This window comes from Vicugna pacos, chromosome 3, assembly GCF_048564905.1.
Source record: "Vicugna pacos chromosome 3, VicPac4, whole genome shotgun sequence".
NCBI classification, from domain to species: Eukaryota; Metazoa; Chordata; class Mammalia; order Artiodactyla; family Camelidae; genus Vicugna; species Vicugna pacos.
The window spans coordinates 16,100,927-16,120,518 of NC_132989.1; the positions used below are offsets into that span (position 1 = coordinate 16,100,927).

General features: G+C 39.0%; 1 protein-coding gene across 1 annotated transcript in view; it reads left to right on the forward strand.

Moving 5' to 3' along the window:
* Positions 1 to 19,592, forward strand: part of HTR4 (5-hydroxytryptamine receptor 4) — a 150,381-nt gene that overhangs the window by 92,106 nt on the left and 38,683 nt on the right. The window contains exons 5-6 of the mRNA XM_072950119.1: positions 6,385 to 6,538; positions 10,061 to 10,629. Of these exons, the coding sequence (XP_072806220.1) occupies positions 6,385 to 6,538; positions 10,061 to 10,629 (723 nt within the window). The remainder of the gene's footprint in view (positions 1 to 6,384; positions 6,539 to 10,060; positions 10,630 to 19,592) is intronic.

The window sequence follows — 19,592 nt, forward strand, 5'->3', positions numbered from 1 at the left end:
TTGCTTTCTCTGATAAATACTATGCACTTAGCCTGTGAACTGACCACACTTTCTCTTGAATTTGTTGTAATTCAGTTCTTTTTAGTAGAGCATGTGGCAGTGTTGATTGTGGTGGACATTTTTCAGTTCAAAAAAACTGTTGTTGACTCCTCCTAGCATAGCATTCAAAACCTGGAAGACAGTGGTTCTCAGAGTGTAGCCCCCAAACCGCCAGCAACAATATCACTTGGGAACATATCAGAAATGCAAATTCTTGGACTGCATTCAAGATCTTCCTGCAACTGGTGTTTGAACAAGCTCTCCAGGTGATTCTGAAGCACACTGTGGTTGGAGAATCAGTGCTCTGAGACCTGCCCCCATCCAGTTAACTTGTACTCTTTTTATATTTATATGGCTTTGTGGATATATGGATATATATGTGTGTGTGTGTGTGTGTGTGTATCTCTCTATATATATATATATCTATAGATATAGATATATCTCCATATAATTTCCTGTCTCTGGGCCTTTGTCTGCACTCTTTATAGCCCCTGGATTACACTTTTGCCTCCACCATTATTACCCAGTCTCTAAAATTCAACTTAAAAGATACTTTTTGTAGAAAGCCTTTCCCCATCCCCCTGCTAGAGCTGACCTTTCACATCCCCATAACTTGGTCCCACACTTTAATGTAATTTATTTTAATTGGTAGTGATTTAAGCTTTGCTATTCATTCAGCTCTTTTGTGAGCATGCTCTATATCTAGTACATACTAGGCATTAAGGATACAGCTGTGAACAGGCCAACATCTCTGAAACTTATAAATCAGTTAGAGATAGACTTTTCTCACCTCCTGTCCTAGCTCCTTGGTCATTCATTGTGCAGGTGTCTTGTACTGTACTGCTGGGTATCCCCCAGCTTGTATTAAGTTAGGGTGGGCAGAGTGGAAGGTGGTGTACTAATCTTCTCTGGTCTGTGTAGAATGCATCAGAATATTGTGCTGTCCTTGTGGCTCCCACTTTTAAGAGGGATGGACACTACAGCACATGCAGAAGGCATGGGGCCCCCGCTGTTGGTGAAAATCACCTCCTCTGAACCAGTTTCTCAATTGTGTCCCTACTGTCATTGTAGATCACATGATTCTTTATTGGGTGAGTTGGGGAGGGTGCTGTCTTGTGCCTTGTAAGATATTTAGCAGCATCTCTGACCTCTACCAACTGGATGCCAGTAGCATCACCCTTTCCAGTTACGACAACAAAATATGTCTCCAGAGGCTGCCAAATAGCCTTTGGCAAACAAAATCAACCCTGGCTGAATACAACTGGGCAATTTTTACCTGCAGAAAGTAAGACTTCAGAGGAATGTAAACGTTCTCTCCAGAAGTCTGTGTGACCACTATGCAGAAGAAGAATTAGAGACAGAAGTTTTAAATTGAGCCAGAAGGTAAAATTGAAAGTTACAGAAAATCAACTTTGGAGGAAGCTTTTTAACTTCAGGATGGCCTTAAGTTTAGAATGCACTGTGTAGGACTTGGTGAATTCCCAGTCCTTAGTGCATTCATGCAGGTTTGGATGTACCTCATTTTAGAGGGGATTTGAGGATTTCAGGATTTGGAGGATCCTTCAAGTTCTGAGATTCAGTGTTTTTATGTTTTGATTGTTTCTAAAGTGGCTAGTAAAGCATTAGAATAATCCCTTGGGAGTTTCAGGGAGGTGGCAGAGTGAAGTGATAGTGATGAGATTAACATCCTGGCCCTTGAGTCAGGCCTGGGCTGGATCCCAGCTTGTTTGTTACCACTTGTGGGATGTTGGACGAATCCTGACCCTTCTCTGTTTCCTCATCTGTGAAATGGGTGCATTTAGAATTCCTGTTTCAAAAGTATTTGTGAGGACTAAATGAGATAATACAAGTAGAGCTTTTAGTAAGTAAATGGAGAGTTGCTCTTTATTAACTTAAGCAGCACACTTTGCCTAAACTCCAAAGAACTTGCAGATTTAACTAACTACTTTTGTCTATTAGTGTCATATGTGTGTTTTGGGGATGGTTCATAATGCAACAAATGTATTTGTTATTAGCATGGATAATATAATCCAAATATAGATATTAAAAAGCAACTATGGTAGGTAAAAATGAAATTATCCCATTTCTGTCTGGTCCTCGATCTATAGACAAAAGCTAGAACTTTAAGGAAGCTCCATTTGTTAACATTGGAACTCAATATTTATAAATTTTTTTACTCAGTGATGTTTACTTTCACATACTTAATTTAGATTCTTGAATGCAACCTTCAAGAGAATGTCTACTTTTTTTTTTAGGTTCTTTGCTAGAAAGCAAAGATTAGAAAGATATGAGGAAGGAAATTAGAAGGACATGAGGTGACTTATTTATGGCAGCTGTTTCAGAGGTGCCAAGGCCTTGGACCCATAAAGTCAAGTGAGTGCTCTAATTTGAGCTCCAAATAAGAACCTTATATTCTCAACACCATGCTGCTTGAAAATCAGATTATGTTTATTATAAGACATGGCACCAGACTGAAGATATAGAGGAGAAGATTTAAGTAAAAACACATATGAAGACACAAGTTGGTATTTTTCTTATTCATCTTTCCCTATCATTCACAATTCAGTCATTCTAATAAATAAAGAATATAAAATTCTTTTTTCCCCTATTGCTAATTGTTAAAGTAGAAAATAAAGAATTTTTTCCTAGGCTTGCCCAACCACCCTACATTGTGCAAGAGTAACTTTCTAAGCTGTCTGTGCAGGAAACCATGGCTGTGTCCCACCTTAGCCACCTGGGGAATGAGCTGTCCAAGCAACTTTATTCCAGGCATTTCATTGTCCAGGACACAGACTTTGTATGTAAATGTGTACGGGATTGGTAGAATGTGTATCCATCCCCCTTAAAGTTGAATTTTAGAAGGAAACCTGTCACCACTATTTATTTCTCTGTGGAAGCGGCTTCTAGTAGCCTAGGGTAATGCAAATTAAAGTACAGAACATCCAGGCAGCAGAAATTGGGGAGATCTTATTTTCCACAGGATGTTCATCCTGCCATGAGAATCCGACAATCACCCTGGCCAAGCTAGACTGAGAAAGAAAGGCTTTCATAGCAACATTAAGAACATCAGTTTAACCATATATTCAAAGTCCTCTTCTGTAGATTCTATGGTCTTCCCAATATAATTGTCTAAATATCTACATCCGCTTATGGAAATTGGAAAAAATCTTCATCTTTCTTCCTCAAACATACCTTTCGTCTTGCAAGATGTTTAATTTGGCTTTGTCTTTTTGAACTTTTGGATTTATATGAGATTGGAGACCCAACCAAAATTGCTGAAGGCTTGTCTTTACCCAATAGCTTGGCACCTTTTCCAAGCCTCAAAAACCATAAATTGTACAAATTATTCAGCAAAAATAGGGCAGCGTCTGTTGTTCACTTATCCTTTGATTGACTTCTTTGGGTTGGTAAATGAAAGGATGCTATAGTTTGAGGTATATTGAATAAAACAAAGATATTCTTACTTAGAACTAAGCCTCTATGAAAGACACACCTGGCATTCAAAACCATTTTTACTGAGGCAAGATTCTTTGGTTGCAAGTAATCAAGACTGCCTTTAGCCAACTCTGTTAGCCTTTGTGAAAGCTGTATTAACAAAGCACCACAAACTGTGTGGCTTGGAACAACAGAATATTTATTATCTCACATTTGTGGAGGCTAGAAGTCTGAACTCAAGGTGTCAGCAGGGCCCTGCTCCCTCTGAACCTGTAGGAAAAGGATTCTTCCTTGCCTCTTCCTGGCTCCAGGTGGTTTTCCTGGCAATCTTTGGTGTTCCTTGGCCTGTAGAAGCCCCACTTCAACCCTCCATCTTCACATGGCCATCTTCTCTTTGAGCACATCTGTCTATGTCTAAATTTATTTTTATAAGACATCAGTCATATTGGATTATGGCCCACTGAATGGCCTCATTTTAATTTTATTCCCTCTCCAAAGATCCTGTTTCCGAATAAGGTCATATTCCAAGGCACTGAGGGTTTGGGCTTTAACATGTCTTTTGGGAGAAGGGAACGCAGTTCAGCCCCTAACATCAACTTAAGCAAAAAAGGAATACAATGGGAATACAATATGAGATGGCTTATTGAATCAGAGGAAGAGCTGTAGAATAAGGACCTAAAGGGGTAAGACCATGACTGCCCAAAGATTCAAGGAGAGGAGCCACTCTCAGCCCCACTAGGAAGCTACTGTGAGGACAGAGGGGCCTCTGCCAACTTTCTCGTGTTTGCATCATTCTGCATGACATTCAGAGTCCCAGGAGAGTCTGATTGGGTCACTCCCTGGCTGGAAAAGTCAGGGTCCCATGATTTACTTTCCCAACTACACAGACGGCAACAGAGAAGAGATTATTCCCAAGGATTTGGGATGCTCTGACCAAGAGAAAGGAGGAGGATGCTAAATGTACAAAACCCATATCTAATCTATGTCCTCTAGCAGGAAGTGAGGAAAGGATATTTTCATATACTCCAGATTCGTCATCTCTGTTAATAAACATAATTATTAATGTAGCCATTCAGAAAAATGTGCCACTGTGATACAATTTGCCTTTCTTACAAGTCAGGGGTGTGGAAGGAATTCCAGCTATTCATGATTATATCCATTACTGAGTTATATTTAGTTAGATTTGGCTCCCATGTCAGTTTTACAGATAGAGAAAATGAGTTCCTAAGTAAGTTCCTCTCCCATTCTTTGGTCTGTTGTCCTTTACACTCTGGACATCCCACGTCTTGCTGGCCGCAGGAAGCTCTCCGGCACAGTGTGGCCAGCTGCTCCTTGATGCCTTGCGGGGAAAGGTATTGTTCTCCCCTCTCTGCTCCTGAGGCACTCTCTTCTTATGCTCCAACATGGAGCTCTCCTCATCCTACCCTCTCTCCCAACTCACCATACCTCCACCGCTTCAAAGAATGTAATCATTGTTATATGTGTTATGCTCTGAATTAAGAAAAGAAAGGAAGAGGTGGGAAAAATTAACAAAATGAACTGCATAAAATGAGGAATGTAAGGGAGTGGCTCATCATTAAATAGTATAAAATCTTAAAGACTAGACTTAGCCTGCAGGCTCTTTTTGCACTTTTGCTTTGACTCTTCCAAAGACAGATAGCTGATAGACCTACCGTGGTATTTTGCCTTTTGTCAAATGCCAGGAACTTCCTGGGCGTGGAAGCAGTGGTCTCCAAGACTGAAGTAACATACAAGAAGCAGTCTGGGAGTTAGAGACAAGATCACTGAGTAGGGCAAGTTGCACCTCTGTGTAGAGGTAAGAAGAAAGCTAGTACCGTAGGCAAAATCTGGGCTGAAGAAAGGGTCCCATGAGGAAGATCAGACCCTGATAAAGGGGAATGAGGTTGGTCGTCTCTGCCAGTAAGTAGAAAATGATAGACCAGTAAACACTCAGAATTTTACATTCTTGGTTCAGCCCATAAGTAACACATGTCAATTCTGTTCATGGCTCATAAGCCAAACCAGTTACTTGCCCCCACTCAGCCACAGGGAGGTCAGGAAGTGCGTGTGCCCAAAAGGGAGAACTGGACACACTTAGCAAACAGCAGGGATGACTTCCACTTGTCAAAATGCAAACTCCAGCCCCCCCCCAATAGACTCTAATTCAGGGGATCCTTGCTTTTTAAGTAAGTCCCCTCAGGTAAGTGATGCAGGGGAGAAGGGTAGAATCTCTGGACCACAATTTAAGGGACACTGACTGAGAGCATCACCTCAGTATAGGTAGGTGACCAAGAGGATGGGGACAAGTCTGAGATACTGTTCTCAGAGCTCAGATGTAGGGCCAAGCCTGGGTCACCTCCAATTGTTGTTCAAGAGGACTACAGATGTCTGGATACTGAGGCCCAGAGGGCTGGACAGGAGCTTCTAAAATGCCCAGGATGAGGATAGTGTTGAATCTATGCCTGAGACAGAGCAGACCCTCAGGTGTATGTCGAGCTCCTCAGGTATTGGGTGGGCAAGAGGGATATGGGGCCAACACCTGGCAATGGTCTCATATGTGTGATTTAAAATTTATATTTACAGTAACGGAAACTCATCGGCTAGCATAACGTTTTATTGTACAATTGTTTTTTCTTTCCTCTGTTCTTTGCCCACTTCTCTCTCCCTTTTCCTCCTCGTCCTCTACTACCCACTCACCTCTCTTTCCCCCCATTGTTTTCTCTTTTCTTCCTTCCTTATTTTTATTCTCTATTTCCCATCTAATTTTCCTCTTTCCCCAATACTTCCTCTTCTGTTCTCCCTTCTCCCCCCTACTTCTTCTGCCCTCTTCTCTGTCATCAGTTGTGTTCCCCTCCTTTTCCCTCATCTCGTCCTGTTCCATAGCACCCACCCGCTCTCTTCTCTCCCCAGGTATTATGCCATCTGCTGCCAACCCTTGGTCTATAGGAACAAGATGACCCCTCTGCGCATCGTGTTAATGCTGGGAGGCTGCTGGGTCATCCCCATGTTTATCTCTTTTCTCCCTATCATGCAAGGCTGGAATAACATTGGCATACTTGATTTGGTGAGTACCTATGAAAAGCCCACTGGTTTACGGTCTGACTATGTTTGTTTGCTTGAGATTCTAATAAACAAACAATGTCAGATTGATTGATTATTCTAAGAAAGGTTCTGATAGTGGTCTGAGTAACAGGCAATAACAACAACAACAAAAAAAGGCAGGCTAACATTTTTAAAAGCTTACTGTATGTCAGAAAATACACTAAGTACATACAATCCTGACAACATCTCTTTGGGGAAATTATAATAATTTCCCCTCGTTTCACAGATGAGAAAACTCAGGCTTAAAAAAGGTGCAGTGACATGCCCAATGTCATACAGCTAGTGAATAACAGAACAGGCATTCTGAGTTAAGCAGGCAAGCCTCCAGAGCCTGAGGTATGTGATGTGCCCCAAGAGGCCTTCATCCCGTTTCATGCTGTGACTCTATAAGGCTTACAGTGACCCACAGAAAACGTATCATGGGGGTAGGGGCTTCCAGAGAATGAAGGGAGCCCTGGGCAAGCAGCTGAGAGAGCTGGACCCAGAGCGCAGCTCTGTCGCTGACCCACTCACTAAAGGGTCTGTGATGGGAAGAGCTGTTGGTCCTCAGTGGGGAACAGTGTCTTCCAGAGGGGCAGGAGAGCAGCATGTAGCCCAGGTGCCAGGCATCTGCCAGCCCCTGTCCAGATGCTCTTTTAAGAGTCGTCCAGCTCTGACATACTGTGTTTGTAATATCAAACTTGTAACAAAGATCGAAAGCTATGGTCTGGATCCACTAGGAGGGATATATATTCCCTAAAGAAGTTGTCAGGCAGTCATTTTTGAATGGATCCCAGGACCGTGTCGAGGTAGGAAGGGGAATGGGAAGGAGAGATTGAGAGGGAGCTCCGGCCCAAGAGGACCAGTCAGAGTAGGAGCTGCCCCTTCTTCTCTCCACCCCATTCCTAGCCCCTAATCTTGCCTTATTCTTTGTCCAGGGAAGGATATCCAAACCAAGACTGGGCCAGGATTTGCATGTGGTATGTCAGAACAAGAGTGCCTTGGGCTTCTGAAGGAAATGCTGGGGACAGAGGAGTGGAGAAGTGAAAGGGGATCCGTACAAGGGAGACTGTATGGATATTTTCTTAAATACTATCCCTCTTCTTTCAGACTTTCAGTTTTAACATTCTTGGGGGAGATGAAATTCAAATTTCCAGCAGAATGATAATAATAATGGCCAACGATTGTTGAATACTTACTATGTGCTGAACCCCATGTTAATATAATTGTTAATCTCCCTCAGGCCTCACAACAGTGCTGTGATGTAAATCCTGTCAGTGTCCTCAGGAAACTGAGAATCAGAGAGATTGCGTTATTAGCTAAAGTAGGGAGCTAACTGGTAGGGAGTGGTGGTGACTGTATCTAAGCCCAGGCTTACTGGACTCCAGAGTCTGTGGTTTTATGTGTGTGCTAAACGTAATCCCTAACGGAGAAGACCTCTGGGAGTATAAGCTTCTGTGCATCAGAACTTGTAACGAGGGCCCAGCACTCTTACCCTCTGATGTAGAGTGTTCAAGGGAAATAACTAATAAATTATTTTCCTTGTGAGAGTGAGATGGAAGCATCTCCTGTTTATTTCATGTAACTGAGGAATGGGGCTTCTGCTTTCTATTAACATGCCTAGTATTTGCTCCATGGTATTGTAATTGCATTTCATATCTTTTCACTCATTTGCACATGGCATCTGCCTAGAGAGAAGCTAGCATAACCTACGTGTTCACAATACATACACAGTTGATCCTCATTATTCACAAGAATTAGGTTCTGTAAAGTTGCCACAAACATTGAATTGGCAAATCATGAATCTTTGCTCCTAGACAAGATACAGGCTTAGGTTCTCATCATTCTCTGGTCGTCAACCAATCAATGTGTAATTTATGTTGCTTGTAAGAGAGGCCCATGAAATAGAAGGTGACAGAAAGGTTGAAAATAAAATAATGGAAAAAGTATAATATCCAAACACTAATGGAAAGAAAGTTGGTGTAGCTGTACTGTTATCAGTGATAAAATAAATTTATGGCAAGTAATATTGAGATAGAAAGAGATTTTATAATAATGAAATTGTCAGTTCACTAGGAAGGTGTACTGTAACCTTACAGTATACTGTAAGACAAGATAGTAAATGCACGCACAGTGAATGAAATGGTGTATTGTCTATCATACGTATTATTTATTTATATCTCTATTCATATGCATATTCACAGTGGTTGCAGGCTGACCTCAGGAGGGAAGTGTCATTGGATTACACAGTCCTCTTCAGCCAGACTGTTCCTAGAGAAGGCTGATAACTAAAGAGTCATCAGCAGGCAGAGTTTATAGTTGAAAGAGAACTATTTCAGTTCTTAAGAGGGATCTAGTGTATCACAGTATCCAATACAAGTGAGGTTTAGTTCAAGAATGTAGTATAATCGAGGTAATTCTCTGTGTTAATAGAAGAAGGGAAAACTCACACTATCATCTTGCTACTGCCAAAAATACATTGACAAAATTCAACATCCAGTCATACTTTAAAAAATTCTCATCAAACTAAAAATAGAGGGGTACATTCTTGTATGAGAAGAAGGCATATTCTTCTCAAATAGAGGGCATTGACAAAAAACTTACAGCAAGTATCATACTTAATAGTAAAATGTTGAAAGCTTTCCTCCTAAAACTGGGACTATAACGGTGTCCACTATTACCAGTTTCATTCAGTATTATACTGGAGGTCTTATCAAGTTCAATATGCAAGGAAAATGTTATTAAGATTGGAAAGCAAGAAATGAAATTGGTATGATTTGCAGATAACATGGATGTTCATGGAAAAAATTTAAAATAGTATAAATTAGTTAGTAACTAATTTAACAGAGTTGTTGGATACATAGCCAATATACAAAGAAAAATTTTCACTAAGTTCTATATACAACAGACAATTAGAAATAAGAATTTTAACATGGTAACATTTGCAATAGGATAAAAAAATACTTAGAAATAAATCTAGCATAAGTGTGCAAGGCATTTACACAAAAAATATAAAATATTACTGAAATAAATTTTAAAAGACTTAAGTAAAGGGAAAGAACTACCATGTTGTGAATTGGAAAACTGAGCATTGCAAAGATACCAGTTTTCTTCAATCATTCTAACTCCAGTGAGAATCCCAGAAGATTTTTATGGAAATTGATAAGCTAATTCTAAACTTTATATGGAAAATATGAAATATAAGAATAGCCAAAAGCATTTTCCTTTTCTGCCATCATGGTTTTGTGTGCCATAGGCTTATGAGAAGAAAAAGAAAAGCTTTGCTGATAAACCTTCTTCTTTCTTCCCTTTCCCTTCACCTTTGTCTTTTATTCATCCCTCCCTTTCCTTCTCTGTTCCTCTTCCCTCTTTCAACTTCTTTTTTTTTTTATCATTTTCTCTTTCTTACGATTTTTCTCATTCCCTTCCTGCTGCTGCTGCTTCTTCACCTTTTCCTTCCCTATCTCCCTCCCTTCCTCATCCCCCCTCTCTCTGCAACTCTCAGATAGAAAAAAGGAAGTTCAGCCACAACTCTAACTCCACGTACTGTGTCTTCATGGTCAACAAGCCCTACGCCATCACCTGCTCCGTGGTGGCCTTCTACATCCCGTTTCTCCTCATGGTGCTGGCCTACTGTCGCATCTATGTCACAGCCAAGGAGCATGCCCACCAGATCCAGATGTTACAGCGGGCAGGAGCCCCCTCAGAGGGCAGGCCCCAGCCGGCAGACCAGCACAGCACTCATCGCATGAGGACAGAGACCAAAGCAGCCAAGACGCTGTGCATCATCATGGGCTGCTTCTGCCTCTGCTGGGCTCCATTCTTTGTCACCAATATTGTGGATCCGTTCGTAGACTACACTGTCCCTGGGCAGGTGTGGACCGCGTTCCTCTGGCTTGGCTACATCAATTCTGGGTTGAACCCCTTTCTCTACGCCTTTTTGAACAAGTCTTTTAGACGTGCCTTCCTCATCATCCTCTGCTGTGATGACGAGCGCTACCGCAGACCTTCCATCCTGGGCCAGACTGTCCCCTGCTCAACCACAACCATCAATGGATCCACACATGTGTTAAGGTGAGTGCTTCGGGGCTTGTTAGGTTTTGTTCATTTGCATGACTGAGAAGAGGTAACTTTCCAGGTTTTTGTTTCCAGATGGGTTGTTCTTGAAAACATGTGCAGTATTTTCAAAGATTAAAGAAAATTCTGCCATCTGGTAATAAATAGAGTAGTGGGCAAGGGCTCCGGCTCTGGGGGAGAATGGCCTCCATTCAAATTCAGCCCCCACAGTTCTTTGATCTTGGGCAAGTCATTTAACCATTCTGAACCTCAATTTCATTAAAAAATAAGAATCATAATCATGATCTCTACATCATAGGGCATTTGTGTGCATAAGATTAGCTAAAGTGTGCAGAGCACATAGTTCAGAGTCTGACACCTAGAAAGAAGTTAGTAAATGTTATCCACTCTTATTTATAGGTAGTATTTTAGGGTACTGGTTGAAAGTGTGGTAAAATAGTCTTTATTTTCACTCTCAGTGGCACTAATAATCATTTGTATAATTTTTCTTGGTTCTTTTTACTCTCTTCAGCTGTAAAAAAATAATAATAATACCCATCTTATAGAACTTTTATGACAGTTAAGCATAATGTATTACTATAGGGCCTGACACATAGTAAGTGCTCATAATAATGTTTGAATATTAGTAGGAGTAGTAGAAATAGCATATAACCTGATACCCTAAGATGGCCATAAAATAACATGATAAATTAACTAAAACAAATATAATGATAAACATGCAATAGTAATGCCCTTTGATAAATGATATAATGGATGTATACACAATGCAGAGTGGGGATGTGAGTAAGAAAGAAGCTTATTTGGCTATGGAAATCAAGGAAAACTTAACAGAACAGCATTTTATAAGAATTTGAGACTTAGAGGAGATATCAAGAAGGCATTCCAGGCAGAGAGAACAGCATGAGAAAGGAAATGGAGTATGAAAGAGTTGTGGAAAGGTCAAGAGGTTTACCCAAGGTCACAGAGGTTGATGGAGGTGGGAGTAACTTTGGAGTTGAATTTCAGCAGCTAGGTATGATGCCTCTTTTCGAGCCCTGAAAATTTTCTTTCTACCCTGGCTTAGAGTTGTTCTCAGCTGTAAAAAGCCATGTATGATAAATAAATTCATCCTGTAGCAAAGACGAATTATCAATGATGTTTTTTCCTTTGTCCTGAGAGGCACCGAAATTTCCAAAGAACAGTTCCTTCTTTGAGACAAGCATTTAATTTTTCTGATAATGACAGTATTCACCTGTTCTGGCAACTGAAAATTGGGGCCTTTTCATTTGTAGGTATAAGGAAAGGAGAAGAAAAAAATAGGAATTGTCATGAAATATATAAGTGCTTTGTCTCAGAGGCTGCTCAGAAGCATGAATTCAGTTTTCTGCTGTCAGTGTGGGCTGTCTTGTAGCTAAAGCCTAGTATGGTGTTAAGATTCTAGCTGGTAGAAGGACCTCAGAGGACACTCCTGTAGGCCGGTATTCTTTCTTAATTATTATGCCTTAATGAGTGTCACAGAAAGGATCCAACGGTTAAGTAAAATGTGTGTACAAGAACTTCTGTGTGGGTGCCAGGTAGTTTTTAGCTATTTAAGCTCAGCAGTAGCCTGAGTACAGGCTGTCAACTACTTACAACCAGAGTATGCTCCAGCAGTGCACTCACTAAGTCAGTTGTTTAGAACTGGGTGCGTTTTCCCATAAAAATAGTCATAGAAAGAGTTCAGGGTTTCTAGGGCAGCCTATGAGATCTATTTTACTAATACTGTACTGTTTTATCCCTGTTGCTTTTGGAAACCTGCAACATGAATTGTTAAGCAGAGGGAGCAGTTTAGAGATGGCTTATGTGACTCTCCATACTCTATTCCTTACATTTACTTTTTCCTGGGATCATGAAAAGTGCAAGAAGTTGGTCTGAGGTATTGTTCTGTGGGCCAAAAAATCATGTAAGAGTGGGAGTAGCCTATAGAGAGAAGAGAAAACTGTTTAAACCCTGTATCCAGTAGAGCGTTAGCCTTGCAAGGGCAGGAATCCTGCCTGTTTTTTTCATTGCTGTGTAACAAATATCCACTATGTTGCCCGATGTATCATAGGAACTTAAACTCTTGATGAATAAATTAATACATTATAAAATTAATCCTTTAGATCAAATTGTTATAATCTAAAACAATCTAAGAAAAATTTGTCTTTCTTAAAAATCCCACAAATAGGACATCAACAAATTCAGATGAAATAATTAAATATAAAACCAAAACAATGAAAAGTAAAATTAGCTTTTATCCTTCTAGCCCTACCCTTGAGAAACAACAATTACTATTTATCTGGTGATCTTTTCTGTGCACTTACAAACATTCATAAAAACATTAAAATTCGTAGTTTTTCTCCTTTTATTTTACTTAAACAAGGCCATTCTCTATGTACTTTCTGCACCTTGCTTTTTATCCCTAACATGCGTTTTAGAGATCATCCCACCTTAGAACATATAGATCTAACTCATTCTTTTTAACTGTTCCATAATCTTCTGTACTAAAAATACATATTAAAAATACATATTAAAATGTATTTAATTATTTCCCATTTGTGGGTATGTAGGTGTCTCCAATCTTTTGCTATTACATACTGCACTATTTTTAATACCCTGGAACACATTTCATTGTGCTTATGCCAGTGTTTCTTTCAAATAGCTACCCAAAGTGAAATTGCTCTGTTGACATGTATGTGCATTTAAAAATGTTATGTTTACCGTAAAATTGACCTCCCAGAGCACCATAACGATTTGCATTCTCATCAGCAGGGTGTGAGAGTGTCTGCTACTTTTTCCCCTCACCAACACTGGATATTATGCATCTTCTATTAATATGCTAATTTAAAATATGCTCTTTCATTTAATTTGCATTTTCCAGATGAATTGATAGATTGAACCTCTTTTAAATTAGTTATTGACTTCACCTTCATATGTTTGGTGCTTTATCTGACAACTTTGTTTTATTTTTCTGATTAATTTCTAGTTGTTCTTTATTTTATTCTGAATATTAATCCTTTGTTATATAATTTGCAAGTACATTTCCCCATCTTCTGCTTGGTTTTGAACTTTGGTTAACTTTTGCCTTATAGAAGTTTCAAACTTTGAGAACACTTTTCTTATTTGACCTCTTAAAATTGACCCACCTTCCTTCTTGAAATATTTCCCACATTAATTTTCCTAGACACCATACTTGTCCGGTTTTCCTCCTAATTCACTAGAGCTCTTTCTTAGTATCCTTTACAGGTTCTTTCTCCTCTATCTGGCCTCTGAATGTTGGAGTTCTTTGGGACTTTGTCCCTGATACTCTTGTCAAATTACATTTTCACTTTGTGTGTCTTAATCATCAGTAGCTTTAAAACAGTCATCATGGTATCAACTCTCTTTAATTAGTATCTCCAGGTCATAGCTGTCCTCTGAGCTCCAGACCACCAGATCTAATTTGCTTCTTTGACAACTCCATTTAGTGCCTCTTTGGAACGTCAAATTTAGTGCATCCAAAACAGAGTTCCATATTCTGCACCCCAACCACAAACTTCCTAAGTCTTCCCTATCTCCATAAGTAGAACCATCACCTATACTGTGTGCCTAAAACCAGACACTTTTTGTGGCTCCGAGGGAAAACTAACATTAGAAGGCAGACCTAAAGATTTTTAAAAAGGAAAACCAATTAGCTGATATTGAAAATATGGAGTTAAATCAAAGTAATGTAAAATTCAGCCACAGGGGCAAAACGTTAATCACAGAGCTCAATCTTGTCCAGCCCACTTAGAGTCAGGGTTAGGGTTACCACTTCTCATGTTTATTTTGACTCTTTGGATACATTTGGTAGGAAATTTATCAGTCTGTCAACTTTACCATCCTGCTCATTTTCTCTGTCTTGTCTACAAACTGTGAAGATCAGTAACTTGTTCAAATCTAAGTCATTTTAAATTTCTTTTCTAAAAAGGAACTAAGGTTAAATCAGATGGGACTATTCCTAGTAATTTCATGTTGACTCCTATCCTTGGGTGTTCACTGACTATTCAAAGAAATAATCAGTTTAATAGAAGCTCACCTTAGGATTGATATTAAACTCTTCCTTCTACAGAAAACACTGTTTTCACATTTTCTCACTTGGGTCATCTGTTCTTTTCTACTTCCTCTGAATGGCAATGGCCTGCTTACAGTACTATTTTTCATGGCATTTTGCTGCTTTAGAGTACAGAATTCCTCATTTAATTCCTATAAGGCCAATTATTCCTTGGTAGAAATGATGACTTTCTCTTCTCTATGTACCAAATAGTCCCTCACGTAGTGTCTGCAAAATAGCGGCTAATCACATGATCAGCACATTTTTGCTGGTGAAATATCTTCATGATTATCTTCAGGTTTATGAAGGATTCAAATGCTCAAAATGAAAATTATCTACTTTTTAAAATAATCTTCCCTGAGACTCTAAAAAGTATAGTCTACAAACCAAGAGTCACATTGGGGAGAGCCAGATCATGGCAGCACACTGAGACTGTGGGATTTTTTTCTCTTACAATGTTCTTGAGAAAATGAAATTGTATTTTTCCACATTGAATTAAAAATGAGCCAGTCTTGCTTCAGTGGTTTAGAATAGTATATTTACAGTGCTTGGCCCTATCCTCATAGCCCTTTGACTTACAATTTTATTATTAAACAAGCAAATGGGTAGCCAATGAAATAAAATATGCTTTTGCAAGACATTTTTAGAGGACTTTGATCACTCAGATTGTAGGAGCTGATGTACATAGTGGCAGAGATGCCTGCAGTTGTGTTTGGTTGTTTTCTGTTGGATAGTTAGTTGTCTTTTGGGGGAATGTCCAGTCCACAATCGAAATAGAAGTGAAGGTACCATTTGATTGGTTGATGAAATAGTTTGTCCAGATATTACATTACATAGCCTTTAAAAAATAGTTTCCAAATATGAATCATTGTCATATAAATTTTTCTTGGGGCAACTTTAACTTGTATGCACACATATATAAGAAAGAAGCATAATGTCAGCATGTGCAATGGATTCTAACAGCTTCATCCTGTGTGTGAACTGATTCTCAGTGAATATGGAGCCAGCTTCTCTCTCCTTGTCACAGCCTGATTCTGTAAATGTGTTGTCCGCATCTGCCAATATCTCTTAATCTTACAGAAGTCACTTGCGCCACTCTAGGAAACTCACATCAAACATAACAGCAGAAAAGGGAAGAAATAATCTAATGAGAAAACATTGGCTACATTTCTACTCAAATCAGGAATAAGACAAGGATGCCTTGTCACCTCTACTGTTCAGCATTGTATGTACAAAATCCAAATGACAAAAAGAAGAAACATGAGGTATAAAAATTAGTGGGGAAAAAAAGATCATTTAGGGCATTTAGGTTACCTAAGTGTCTATCAATAGATGAATGGATAAAGAACATATGGTGTATATATATATATACACACACACGCAATAGAATATTACTCAGCCACAAAAAAATAATGAAATAAAGCTATTTGCAGCAGCATGGATGGACCCAGAGATTATCATACTAAGTGAAATAAGTCATACTAAGAAAGACAAATATCATACGATAATGCTTATGTGTGGAATCTAAAAAAAATGATACAAAGGAACTTATTTACAAAACAGAAATAGATTCACAGGCATAGAAAATAAATTTATAGTTACCAAAGGGGAAAGGGTTGGGGGAGGGATAAATTAGGAGTTTGATATTAACATATGTACACTACTGTGTATAAAACAGATAACCAACAAGGACCTAATGAATAGCACAGGGAACTAGACTCAATATCTTGTAATAACCTATAATGGAAAATAATCTGAAAAAGAATATATATATGTACACACACATATATATACACATACATTCTTATACGTGTTTTATATATATATCAACTATACTTCAAATTTTAAAAAATGTTTTTAAAATGTTCAAAAATTAAAAAATAAACAAGAGCAAACCTGTCACTATTTATAATGGATCTTGAAAATTTACTAAAATTTACTAATGCCTTGAAAACTAAGACATTTCACAGAGATGTCCAGATATTAGATAAGACTTGATTTTCAGTGACTCCTACATACTAGAAATAACAAATTAGAAAAAACACTACTGCCCACAGAAGCAGTAACTAAAATTACTTTTTTTTAAAGTAAAAGAAAAGTATAAAACCTTTGTGAAAGAATCCTTTAAACTTTACTGAAGGAGAAGAATAGGAATATTGTTAAGAGTCCATGGTGGATAGCAGAAGAGATTCTGTGAAATCCATGTTTTTCTTTGAAGTTACAGAAATTCATTAGAAGTCCAGGTTTGCAATGTGCTGGAACTTGATGTATTAGGTTCTCTTTTTTCTTAGTTGACGTATAGTTGATTTACAATATAGTGTTAGTTTCAGCTGTACAGCAAAGTGATTCAGTTACACATGTGTGCGTGTGTGTGTGTATTCTTTTTCAGATTCTTTTCCATTATAGGTTGATATATTAGGTTCTGAGTTTGATTCACAGTAATCATGGACTGAGCACCTAATGTGCCAGGCACTGTGTATGAGCTGGTAAATAAAAAGGTGAATTAGAGGTGATGTTCCCCTGAGCTCAGAGCCTGATGAAAGAGGCACATAAACAACTAATCTCAGTACAATGGACATGGCAGGGGTCATGCACAAGGTTTAACAGGAGCTGGAGGGATTGCTGCATAGCCAACAGTTTTCCTGTCATCACTGATGATGGTCATTTAATCTCTGCTTGAACTTCTGCAGTGAGAGAAGCTGATTTACTGCTTACTCAATAAGCCTGCTCAATGGTTGGGAAGCTCCAGAGTCGAAAAGGTCTTTCTTACATTGAGTTGAAGTCTCAATCCCTATGACTTCTATCCACTGGCTCTAGTTCTGCCTGGAGCAAAAGAAAACTAGGTCATTTCTCTTTTGTTGAAATGACCCTTTCTGTACATTTTAGTTATGTGTCCCATCTGAGGCTTTTCTTTACAGTCTAAATATCCCAGTTTCTTCCTTTACTCTACATGCAATGTCGCTGAAAGTTTGAGAACATGATTATGTCTCCTTATTTGAAGCCTTTAGTTTTACTTTTCTTGATCATTTTTCCTTCACGGCATGGTGGTTCAGCAGACCACCTGTGTTAGAATCACTTGGAAGTTTAGTGATAACACACTCTCCTAGATCCCATTCACTGAATCAGGGCTGGTTTAGGAAATGACGTTTTTGGCAAGATGATTCTAATGGATATTAAACTTTGAGAATCACAGTCTTGGACGTTCATGGATTGAAACAGTCCAGTGTGTGTTGTCATTGATTGTGCTTTTGAGTTATTACACATTTTATAATTCTTAGGTCTTTTAGAGTCTCTTAAAAGGTAACAGTTTTATCTGATATTAACTAGTAAAATATGGGAGAACTTTCCTTTGGAAGCTTACCTCAGCTCAGTCATTCTTCAAGCCAAGTGATGATCCCTACTTGGGAGGCATAGTGTGAACACATAGACCGTGACCACACGTAGTCACATGGGTGACAGGTGATAGGAGAAGGTCATATGGGCTTGATTTGGGGGTTCTTTGGGGCTCTGATTCTGGAGTTCTTTGTTCATTGGGGAAACGCCAAGGATTTTGCCAGTCTTGTTCATTGCTCTGTCCTCAGAGCCTAGTGAAGTGCCTGGAACATTGTGAGACTTGACAAGGGAATGAAGGAATTCTTCTGTTCCTTCTCTTCTGGCCCAACCTCTCTCCTGTTTAGCTGTCTCTATGCTGATTAGCCCAGATGATCCAAGGCAGGGTATGGACTTGGGGTGCTGACGATCGTTTTAGAACACAGATTTTCTCTGCTTGAAATCTACTAAGGATACCAGTTTTGCCTTCCTGGGTAAATAATTCCCATCCTGCCTATGTCACTACCTCACTGTGAAAGTCAAACAAGATAATGGATGTGAAATTACTTTGCTAACCGCAAAGCTCTGTCCTCACGGGAGAGATAATTATGTTATAAAAGCAGACTATTTATAAGTTAGGTAACACAAGCAGAGATTGCCTGCAAAATTTAGCTTTGAAGATGGGTTTCTCTGCTCATGCCAGTCTATGATATCTTCCCTGCTTTTCCAAGTTTAAATCTTGCTCAAACCTAGGTCACTCACCTGATTCCTGAGAAGGCTGAGAAATTCTGCAAGCACTTTCCTAAGAACTTCTTACCTATTTGACTGGGCTCTTGGTTATCATCCTCTGTTATCCACCCACAATCCCCCTGATAAACAGGTTTTCCATTGACCTGGAGGTCTTGTAGACCTGTGGTGTCCTATAGAGGGACCACTAGCCACATTCCCAGAGCTCAGTAGCTATATATTGTAAGTGGCTACCTGATTAGACAATGCAAATGTAGAATATTTTATTCATCATAAAAAGTTCTAATGGACAAAACAGCTCTAAAGCAATTTGAGTCCCTCTCTGGAAGAAGGCAATATGTATTTTCTATCAGACTTATTAACTCTTATTATCCACCAAAACTCAATAACAAATAAACTGATTCTAGTGGATGGGCTATGTACGTCTTTGGCATTTCCATGCACAAGATTACTATATTCATATTTATAGATGGACTTAATAAAGGAGAAATTTATGAGGGTAGACAAAAAGTGAAAGTGAGAAACAGGCAAAGAGAATGAGGTTTTCCAAAAAAAAAAAAACAGTAGAAGCAAAAAATTTCCTTTCAGTTCATTATTGCCTCTTGTTTTAATCAGAACTTATAACTGTATTTATTTTTTGTTTACTTCTCTGTTGTCTGTCTCCCATGTCAGACTGTCAGTCCCTGAGGGCAGATAACAATCGTTCTATCCTCATGAATTTCCCCAGGGTGTAGTATTTTGCTCAGTAAATGTTATTTGTTGAATGAATGAATGGATGCCCTTAGCAGACCCTACCCAGACCCTGTCGTTCCTGTGGACTGTATTTACTCAAATA